The sequence below is a fragment of the Labrus mixtus genome, chromosome 15 (assembly GCF_963584025.1).
Source record: "Labrus mixtus chromosome 15, fLabMix1.1, whole genome shotgun sequence".
Lineage (NCBI taxonomy): Eukaryota > Metazoa > Chordata > Actinopteri > Labriformes > Labridae > Labrus > Labrus mixtus.
This window is the reverse complement of record NC_083626.1, coordinates 28639053-28650770: the sequence shown is the minus strand read 5'-3', so window position 1 is coordinate 28650770 and position 11718 is coordinate 28639053. Positions and strand designations below refer to the sequence as shown.

At 47.4% G+C, this 11718-nt stretch overlaps 1 protein-coding gene across 2 annotated transcripts in view; it reads right to left on the bottom strand.

Annotated features, from left to right (window-relative positions):
• Positions 1-9401, bottom strand: part of fgd1 (FYVE, RhoGEF and PH domain containing 1) — a 26109-nt gene extending 16708 nt beyond the window's left edge. Inside the window, exon 1 of one of the 2 annotated variants that reach the window (XM_061058402.1) lies at positions 8635-9401. In XM_061058402.1, the coding sequence (XP_060914385.1) occupies positions 8635-8806 (172 nt within the window). In that variant the 5' untranslated portion in view covers positions 8807-9401. Of the gene's footprint in view, positions 1-3781; positions 4131-8634 lie in introns of those variants that run through there. The other variant, XM_061058403.1, reaches the window with a different exon arrangement.
• Between the last annotated feature and the right edge of the window lie 2317 nt (positions 9402-11718).

The window sequence follows — 11718 nt, the reverse complement described above, 5'->3', positions numbered from 1 at the left end:
ACAGTCCCCCTTCTCCACCTTTTCAAACAGTCCTCTCCTCCACCTTTTCAAACAGTCCCCCTCCTCCACCTTTTCAAACAGTCCTCTCCTCCACCTTTTCAAACAGTCCCCTCCTCCACCTTTTCAAACAGTCCCCTCCTCCACCTTTTCAAACAGTCCCCTTCTCCACCTTTTCAAACAGTCCCCCTTCTCCACCTTTTCAAACAGTCCTCTCCTCCACCTTTTTAAACAGTCCCCCTTCTCCACCTTTTCAAACAGTCCTCTCCTCCACCTTTTCAAACAGTCCCCCTGTGGTCTAAATGAAACATCTGTGCTTTGGTCAAAATATAACATGAATCAAGCACCAGAGGAGGTTTGTGACCCTGTATAAACCAGCTCTCTCAGAACGCTCCGTTTTGGTGTGTGTGTCTCTTTAAATGACCCCCCCCCCCCTGAGTTTTCCCCGTAGACATCACTCCTCTGTAGAGAGAATAAAAATGGCCGACCTGTGCAAAAGTTTTGTTCTAGTCTGGGGGTGGAGTCCATGGACGGAGATATCAGGGGAGGGGAGGGGATTTTTTTTTACCACAATCCCACTGTGACATCACAAGGAGAGCACATTTGAAACAGAGCATTTTTCTCTGTGTTGTAAGACTCATGCAGACCACAAACAAAGGACTGGATGGTTTATTTCACATGTTGTGGGTCAGTAGACTCTCAGGTTACACAGATATATGTTCACAAACACTGAACATTTCAGTTGTCTCATTTGCACGACTGAAAATTAAACAAATAAACTCGCTGAGATTAGATCTTTTGCAGCTTGGCGTCTGTTTTTTGACCTCTAAGCATCTTCCTCCTGAACAAAATCCACTGCAGCGGCTCGAAACCTTTTTGTAAGAAAAATAAATGAAGGGAAATCAGTGAAACCTTATTCTTAAAATGTGTGAGAGGAGAGCAGGAGGTTTAGAAGTTCAGTTCAGTGTCAGGAGGTTCTCCAGGTTCTGCTGATGGGGTCTAAGAGGTTCTCATCAGCCTGGCGGTCACTGAGGTCGCTCAGGAGGACGTAAACTCTGTTGAGGGTCGTCCTCATCCTGAACAGAGTTGTATCACCATGAAGGAGGTCAGAGGGATCCTGGAGGACATTTAGTTCTCAGGAGGTTCTGGGTGAATGAGAAGGTTCTATACTCGAGGAACTTTATACACTAAGGGGGGTTTCATATTAGGAACCAAGTCCCGGAGCCGAGTACGCTTGACCCAAAAGTCTGGTTCATTTGATCAGTGTGAACACAAACGTACACAGGTACAAGGAACGATTCTCTCTCTCATGATTTACTTTACAAAATGATTCTGTAGACACATTCTGACTGAAAGATTCCTTTAGGGGCTCAAACCCGCTTGTCAGTGTGGTTTGGCCTTCCAAAGTTTTTTTTATCAACAAGGGGAGCTGCATCATGTTGGTTGTTCTGTTTGTGTAGTTCTCTGTCTTCTTGTAACATTTGCACACAGTTTTTGTCTCGTCTGTTATCTTCTCACCTCTTTTCATTTTCTGTCTTGTTGAAGCCAAAATGCTTCCACACCTCTGATAAAAAAAACGGTGGTGCGTCCTCATTTTCTAAATCTCGCTCTACAGCTGCTGACGCTCACCATGTTCATTTTTCAGAGTACCGATGTGAATCTTGACTCCTTTGAATCAATTTATCATGATCTTACGATTCATCTTTACATCCTTAAAGGCTTTATATGTGATGTTTTGATCCAGCAGATGTCGCCCTTGAGCACCAGCATGAAACCAAAACAACTCGTGCTGCATTGTTGTGTTAGCATGCTAATGTTAGCGATCTTTATTACGCTCGTATCTTCACACTGCATGTAAATTTACCTGAAATGAGCGTGATCTAGAAACACAGTTAAGCAGTGAGTACAGTATGTTATTCTTCTTTTCTCTAGTCCCTCAATTAAACAACTTTTATACACGAGGGGAGGAGTCAGCCGGCCGTCCGGGCGATGTAAACAAAGTGAAGATAGGACTCTGAAAACTCTGAAAACATCACAGACAGTGGGACTCGGGTGTTACACCCATTGTAGACAGTCATGACTCACAGAGTTATTTTCAGAGGAGATACTTGATTTATATATTTAAGTGTGAAAAATCACATATAAAGACTTTAACGGGTACCGTACCCAACTCCGCTTGAAGAGGAGTTCTCAGGCTCGATTCATGTGTACTCAAGTACGGTCTGCAGGAGATGTGAACGCTGTACCTGGGCGGTGGAGCTGGCAGCATTTTTTTTGGACAACATTCATCAAGTGTACGTTAGAGACGCTTAAATAACAGAACATACGCTTTGAAATGTCTCATTCGATATTCCGTTATCACATCACCGGTTATCGATGACGACGACGCGCATCACAACGATCCGCGGCTGCAGAAAAATATCAAAACGACGGCATAAGAAGCTTCAGTTGTTTTGCCTATTTGCAGCACGTTGTGGTAGTTTGCATTTGCTTTTGAATGTACAGCGTTTCTATATATGCTGCGCGTTTTTCTAAATGTATGTCGTTTCATCAGCTGCTGAGCATTTGGCCCCTACCGGCCACCGTAGATAACGCATCAAAAGGCCGTACATATACCGGGGCTGCCAATCAGAGTATCGTCTCTGTGTGGTATGAACTGGGGGTCGTTGGTGCTATGGAAGGATTGGAGGTGTGGTCATAGTGATATCTCAGGGGTGGCCGAGGCGGGGATGGAGGGGCCCTATGTGAGATCTGTTCATGGGGCACAGAAATCCTGGAGACGCCCCTGTTAGCATGTTAACACGCTAACATGCTAAATGATCTTTTTTAACATCATGTGATCAAACTGAGGGATTAAGAGTCTGTCATGTTCTTCAGCTGAATCACAGAAGAACTGAAGGTTTGATTTGACAAGCACAGACCACCAGACTGACACACTCGGTCTGCTCACACCCGATCAGCCCTGATGGACCGGAGGAGATGCTCTGTGTCGGGGTGGATCTGGATCTTTAATTTATCTGTCTGACAACAGACCAGACCAACAGATCTGATCCTAATGTGATCGAGACCGAGACCTACAGAGATCCTGCAGCATGCTGCAGAGACCAGCACCACGGGGGTTAACATGTGTGTATCTGTGTGTGTGTCTGTGTGGAGGAGGGGGTGTGTCCGTCTGTCTGCAGAATCATACCAACACCACACACACACACTGACAGCTCCTTCTTCCTGCTGTTCATCCACATCAGCCTCCAATCAGAATCCACGCTCAAAATCGATGGATTAGGAGTCAATCAATACAATGACACACACACACACACACACACACACACACACACACACACACAGTCTGTCTTTAATAAGACCTGACTGGATTGTGTGTTAAAGCTGCTGGTCGTGTATTTGCTGCCGAAATAAGAACGTGCAGACAGCACGATCGAATACTTAATATTCGATCATTCAAACACTCGATCAGCTGGTCGGGTCTTTAATAATCGATCAGCAGTTTGTCTGTCCCCTCTCGTTGTGCAGAGGCTCACAGCTGGCAGACCCGCAGTATCGCAGCCATACTAGCCTACATTCACTGCGGCGAGATGTCGGTCAGTGTGTGCGCGTGCGCGACAGCCTGTGCGAGCGCGCGGATGTCACCCACCCCCCCCCCACCCCTCATTACAGAACCACATCAGCATCTTCTGTTTGACTGCATGAAGAAAATACGAAAATGAGACGAGATGACACGAGGCTGTGTGTGTGTGTGTGTGTGTGTGCGCGCGCGCTGCAGGCTCACCTCTGCTCAGGCTGCTTCTGTCCATGTACATCGCGCAGCAAAATACAAATCCGGTCATTAAAGAATCCGTCGGTGCGGGGAGAGAGCGGCTCTCCCGGTCCACAGCACGGAGAAGAAACCGGGTCAGACTCACACACACGCACGCTGACACACACACACACACACGGCGAGGCACGGACCGAACCGGAGAGGAACGGTTCGGACTCCCTCTCTCTCTCACACACACACACACACACACACAGCGACGGTCCAGAAGCTGACAGACCGACGAGCTGCTGCTGCCAACCGACAGAGAGAGAGATCCACTCGGTTTGATTCAGAGGGCTGCCCGGTGTGAGAGCGGGGGGGGGGGGGGGGGGGGGGGGCGGGGGCGGCAGAGAGAGAGAGAGAGAGAGGGATGGTGTAGCTACCTCTCTATCTCTCCTCCATTTTGGTTTCCTTGACAACAAATTAGGGAAAGCCAGGTTTGGGAGAGGGGGGATCAGTGAAAGTATAAATCTGATCACACTGACAAACAGAAGAAATGTGACATGTGACCTACATTCAACCATGAAGGTATAAAACCTGTTCATGGATCAGACTGAAGTCTCACTTCTCCTCCTTCAGTGTAAAAACTGATATGTGGGTTTAGACGGTTTAACTGAAGGGGGGGGGGGGGGGGGGCAGTTAATCAAAAATGTCACTTCCTTATCCATTAATCTGTAATAAGACTTTGACTTATAACAGTTAATTCTGTTAATAATTAACTGAAGTCAACATTAAACTTAAAGGAGCAGTATGTAACTCTGACCCCTAGTGTTTAAAATGGGTACTGCAGTCTAAATTCTAAACATTATAGAGAGCTGTCTCCCCCCCTCCTCTCTTAACACTCCAAGGAGAGAGAGACAGGTGAGCAGACAGACGGGTGGCCTTCTAACAGTCTCTCTATGAATCATCATAAAAACATTTAATCTGTCTCTGCTCTAAATGGAGAGATTTACCTCCAATTTCCCCTGAGAGCCCGACCATCTGCCACACACACACACACACACACACACACACACACACACACACACACACACACACACACACACACACACACACACACACACACACACACACACACACACACACACACACACACACACACACACACACACACACACACACACACACACACACACACACACACACACACACACACACACACACAGGGTCACGTTCATTTAATCCTCTCTGTTTGTTTGTTTATCAGATGTTTCAGTTCATTTGTTCACGTCACTCTTTGTTGTTTTGAAGATTCTGTTCTCAGCTACGTTGTAATTCTACTTCCTGTTTCTGTTAAGAGCATCCAGCAAACAGGAAGTGGATGTTACCATGACATCATTCAAAGGTTATTTGACCTTCAGTTTGGAAGCCTTAGCTTTGACACTTTTTTTTGGCCGTCGTCATTTTTTAGCTTTCGGAGCCTAAAGGGACCATATTTGGAGAAGAGGGCGGAGCTACAGGGATGCGCCGCCCTCTTCTCGGGCCATCAAGTCATTAGAAGCATATCAATTAATTTAACTGACGAGTCGGGACATTTTAATGGTAGACTTCTATTAATCAGCTGTTCTAAAGATGTGTTGATTTATCTGACTCCACCCTACAGCCTGCTCACCACATGAACAAAAACAAACACGCCCCTGTTATGGAGCTGCTGTCCTGTAGACCCCCCCCCAACACACACACACATAAAAAAACAAAGTCCCCCTCCCAGGCACTCAGTCTCTAAGCTTGAATCAAACACACCCACACAGCTGGAAGCAAGGAGGGACGAGCGACTGGAGAGGAACAAATCAAACGCACCCCTTCAGAGGTTCCTGAAGTGTCTGAGCTGACATTTAGTTTTAACTCCACCCGGCTCTGTCTGTCTCTGGGGCCGGAAAACAAACGCACACAAACACTTCTAACACATCTGAGTGATGGAAAAACAAACACACCCTTTATCTTCAGACACGGGAGGAGATAAAACTACAGTCTGACCTCTGACCCCACACACACACACACACACACACACACACACACACACACACACACACACACACACACACACACACACACACACACACACACACACACACACACACACACACACACACACACACACACACACACACACACACACACACACACACACACACACACACACACACACACACACACACACACACACACACACACACACACACACACACACACACACACACACACACACACACACACACACACACACACACACACACACACACACACACACACACACACACACACACACACACACACACACACACACACACACACACACACACACACACACACACACACCTCCCCCTACAGCAACAGTGAGCGACCCAGTGACCCAAAGACAGACAGGCTCTCTCTCGTCCATCCCCCTGGGACATCTATAAATGCTGAGGGAGAGAGAACGAGAGAGAGAGAGAGAGAGAGGGGAGTGTGAGTTTTAAGTGTGTCTGTGTCTCTGTGTGTCTCTGTGTGTGTGTCTCTGTGTGTGTGTGTCTCTGTGTGTGTGTGTGTGGCCTTGAAGTGACTTTGAATAGAGTTCAGCTGTCGGGGAGGATGTTAACAGTTTGATGTCACAGCTGAAAGAAGTATTAATTTCAATTTTTTCTGTCGGGGGGCAGACAGGAAGTGGGAGGAGCTACAAGGCTCCGGATAATTAACAACAAATGTGTCCGCCCCCGACAGAAAAACTGTTAACTCTGGAAAAAGCAGCCGAAACAGTAAAAAGTCTGAACAACACCGAGCAGAAACACAGAGACTCTAAATCCAAAAGTAGATATGACCTCTAGATACACCTGTGGAAACTCCAACGCCGTGTATACACGTGTGGAAATTCCAACGCCGTGTATACACCTGTGGAAACTCCAACGCCGTGTATACACGTGTGGAAACTCCAACGCCGTGTATACACCTGTGGAAACTCCAACGCCGTGTATACACCTGTGGAAACTCCAACGCCGTGTATACACCTGTAGAAACTGGACAATCTGATGATCCTTCCAGAAACACAAGTAGAAGCTCGCGTCGACTTAACATTTGGAAGGCACGTTTACCCGAGCCGGCGGCCTCCGTCCTCGTCCTTGTTTGGATTTGGAGGTGCACGTGAAGTGACGTTTGACGGTTAACTTCGCACTGCATTGTGGGTGTTATAATACAACTAATTTCCTGAAATGATGTATCCGATCCATACTGCTCAAAACCAGGAAGTTAGCATCCATGCTGAAATGTTCAGATTACTGAGATGGAGCCAAACAATGACCACTGAACGACCACGAGGGTTCAGTCTACTGAACAGTACGCACTCCATACTGAATTGTTGCATTATGGGAAACGGCCCAGTGGACACTCTGGCCTGTTTGGTTGGCTCTTCTTTGCTCTTGTGTTGCAGGTGACCGAGAGCTCCGGGGCCCGATGCGCCGAGTCACTCGTTCTGTTGATGCACGGGTTAAGTGGAGCTACAGTTACAGCCCGATTAGGCCATTAAGGGTCCTGTTTCTTCCTGGCGTTTTTACGTGCAACAAAAAGCTTGTGAGCGCTTGAATGAAGCGCTGAGAATGAAAGTGCTGCACGTGCGTCTTGTCTCTATGACAACAGTCTCTTGACATTGGCTGCTGTATGACCGACACTGCTCCGTTGTTTTAAACTGCAGGTTTTATATCTGAGATTATTTTTTTCCCTTCACTATGAGCATCTTAGGGCAGCAGTAGCTCAGTCTGTAGGGACTTGGGTTGGGAACCGGAGGGTCGCCGGTTCAAGTCCTGGTGCGGACCAAATATGGAAGTTGGTCTGGTAGCTGGAGAGGTGCCAGATCACTTCCTGAGCACTGCCGAGGCCCTTGAGCGAGGCACCTAACCCCCCTCCCCACCACCAGCTCTGACATCTCTCCATTAGTGCATGTCCATAGGATCCTGTTTGTGCATGTGTGTGTTCATGTAAAACTGAATTAATAAAGTATAAATTATCATCAGGGTGTGTAGGTGTGACCTGCGGGGTAAAAGAGCTTTGAGGAGTCAGAAGACTAGAAGAGTTTACCATCTGATGGTAGAGTCTGCATCAGCATTAACTAACCCCATTCATACACCTCCGGGGAAGCAGAGGGAGCACTTCGGGGACACATCGGACATGTAGCTGCAGGAGCTGGGGATTGAACACATCACCTTCCGGTTGACAGACAATCGACTCTCCCACTGGACCACACTCGTAGGCACTATGCTCGTTATACCACTGGTTTCCGATTTCCCACATTCTGTGCTTGTTTGTTTGTGTACGGGTAACCATGGCGACTGAAACCGAGCATATTGTTTTGTTGTTGTTAGAGCTGATGAATACTGAGCAGCAGTTTTTATTAAACTGGCTTTGCTTCCTTCAGCAGAATTTTGGATATATGGCGGCGATACTGGAAATGTTGTAAAGGCAGGAAATTCGATGCTACCCAGCGGACCAATCAGATGCGAGCATCGTTTGACATGTATAGTTAAGATTTTTGAAGAGGTGCACGTCAGGCTACTTGAAAGAGAAAAACAAAAGACAGACTATTATAGACACTAGATTAGTTTCTCTTTCTAAATCTTAATTTAATTATCTTTTTTCTCTTCGTACCTTTTTTTTTGGATTTTTATTTATTTTTATTTTATTTCAAATGTATTCTTGTATGTTTAAAAAAAAAAAAAAATGTGCCAGGATGAACAAAATATGTGATGAAATATGACAACTTGTAAAACAGCCTGCAATAAAGTATAAAAAAAAAGAAGAAGAAAAAAAGGAGAACCACACACTCCTGAGGTCAGATAGAGAGGCTGCAAGTCTCTTACCTGTCCTGTGGGGGGCGCTGCGTTGCTGCGGTGGAGTGGGGGGGCTGAGGTGGTAGGAGAACCTCAGGGTGCTGAACTGACTGGAGAAGGAGGAAGGAGGGGGGGGAGGAGGAGGAGGAGGAGGGGGGAGGCTGAACCCGAGCAGGGAGCTGCGAGGTCGGTTCAGCTGCATCCCCTCACCTGCACAGGTACACTACACCACAGCACACCCCGTGTCAGTCCATCGTCGTGTTCCTCTGACGCTCTTATTGTGAAAGTTTTGAAATCAGGGTTCATCAGCAGGTCAAAGTTCACTCAAGAGTCAGTCCTCCCCCCTCCTCACCCATCCCTCTCTCTCCATCACTCCGTCCGTCAGCAGAGTCGGCCTCACATGATTCAAAAAGATGAAACACGAGGTCACGCTGATCTCAGGTCAGAAGGTCCTGAAGGGTTCCTCCTGCCGGACTCAAACTGATCCAGAGTCCGCCACGTTTCATCGAACCCAAACTTTCCTCCTGAAGCAGCCGAGATCCAGAATGTGCACACTCAGCTCAAAAAAAACTCAAGACGCTTTACTCCTTCAGCTCTCCTCCTGATCCAACTCCTCGTCCTCCTGCTCCTCCTGCTTCTGTTTCTGCTTCTGCTTCTCCTCCTCTGCAGACTTTTCTCCTTCTTTCATTCCAGTGTCACTCTGTAAAAACACTCAAATCGCTCGCCCGGTCGTCTCTCTCTCTCTCGGCAGCGTCAAGCTTTGTGTGAAAATCTGATCCGAGCTGCAGACTGAGAGCACAGCTCCTCCTCCTCCTCCTCCCCGTCCAGACATCTGATCCCCCCCCTGCACCCTCCCTTCCCTCTGTGGTCTGTTTTTCATTTTCTCTCCTTCTTTTGGGGGCTGAAATTTGAAGCAAAAGAAAAACTGGAGAGAAATTCCAGGAGTGTTTTTATTTTTCCTCACGGTCGACTGTTTCTGCTCCTACTTCTTCACTTTGACTGTTTTAAAAACTGCAGGTTCAGTCTCGGCCAGCAGGGGCGCCCACTCTCTGATACGTGATTTATAGCTCCACACATCTGGAATTTCAACTAAATACAAATAATTTAGTCCTGGGCCACACGTCTGCAGCAGGTAAACAGACTGTATAGTCTGCAGCAGGTAAACAGGCTACAGCGGGTAAACAGACTGTAACGTCTGCAGGTAAACAGACTGTAACGTCTGCAGCAGGTAAACAGACTGTAACGTCTGCAGCAGGTAAACAGGCTGTAACGTCTGCAGCAGGTAAACAGACTGTATAGTCTGCAGCAGGTAAACAGGCTGTAACGTCTGCAGGTAAACAGACTGTAACGTCTGCAGGTAAACAGACTGTAACGTCTGCAGCAGGTAAACAGACTGTAACGTCTGCAGCAGGTAAACAGACTGTAACGTCTGCAGGTAAACAGGCTGTAACGTCTGCAGCAGGTAAACAGGCTGTAACGTCTGCAGCAGGTAAACAGACTGTATAGTCTGCAGCAGGTAAACAGGCTACAGCGGGTAAACAGACTGTAACGTCTGCAGGTAAACAGACTGTAACGTCTGCAGCAGGTAAACAGACTGTAACGTCTGCAGGTAAACAGGCTGTAACGTCTGCAGCAGGTAAACAGACTGTAACGTCTGCAGCAGGTAAACAGACTGTAACGTCTGCAGGTAAACAGACTGTAACGTCTGCAGCAGGTAAACAGACTGTAACGTCTGCAGCAGGTAAACAGGCTGTAACGTCTGCAGCAGGTAAACAGACTGTATAGTCTGCAGCAGGTAAACAGGCTGTAACGTCTGCAGGTAAACAGACTGTAACGTCTGCAGCAGGTAAACAGACTGTAACGTCTGCAGGTAAACAGGCTGTAACGTCTGCAGGTAAACAGGCTGTAACGTCTGCAGCAGGTAAACAGACTGTAACGTCTGCAGCAGGTAAACAGACTGTAACGTCTGCAGGTAAACAGACTGTAACGTCTGCAGCAGGTAAACAGACTGTAACGTCTGCAGGTAAACAGACTGTAACGTCTGCAGGTAAACAGACTGTAACGTCTGCAGCAGGTAAACAGACTGTAACGTCTGCAGCAGGTAAACAGGCTGTAACGTCTGCAGCAGGTAAACAGGCTGTAACGACTGCAGGGTGTAAACAGACTGTAACGTCTGCAGGTAAACAGGCTGTAACGTCTGCAGGTAAACAGGCTGTAACGACTGCAGGGTGTAAACAGACTGTAACGACTGCAGGGTGTAAACAGACTGTAACGTCTGCAGGTAAACAGACTGTAACGTCTGCAGCAGGTAAACAGACTGTAACGTCTGCAGCAGGTAAACAGACTGTAACGTCTGCAGGTAAACAGACTGTAACGTCTGCAGGGTGTAAACAGACTGTAACGTCTGCAGCAGGTAAACAGACTGTAACGTCTGCAGCAGGTAAACAGACTGTAACGTCTGCAGCAAGTAAACAGGCTGTAACGTCTGCAGGTAAACAGACTGTAACGACTGCAGCAGGTAAACAGGCTGTAACGACTGCAGGATGTAAACAGACTGTAACGTCTGCAGCAGGTAAACAGACTGTAACGACTGCAGCAGGTAAACAGGCTGTAACGACTGCAGGATGTAAACAGACTGTAACGTCTGCAGCAGGTAAACAGGCTGTAACGTCTGCAGCAGGTAAACAGACTGTAACGTCTGCAGCAAGTAAACAGGCTGTAACGTCTGCAGCAGGTAAACAGACTGTAACGTCTGCAGCAGGTAAACAGACTGTAACGTCTGCAGCAGGTAAACAGACTGTAACGTCTGCAGGTAAACAGGCTGTAACGACTGCAGGGTGTAAACAGACTGTAACGTCTGCAGGGTGTAAACAGACTGTAACGTCTGCAGCAGGTAAACAGGCTGTAACGACTGCAGGGTGTAAACAGACTGTAACGTCTGCAGCAGGTAAACAGGCTGTAACGACTGCAGGGTGTAAACAGACTGTAACGTCTGCAGGGTGTAAACAGGCTGTAACGACTGCAGGGTGTAAACAGACTGTAACGTCTGCAGGGTGTAAACAGACTGTAACGTCTGCAGGTAAACAGGCTGTAACGTCTGCAGGTAAACAGACT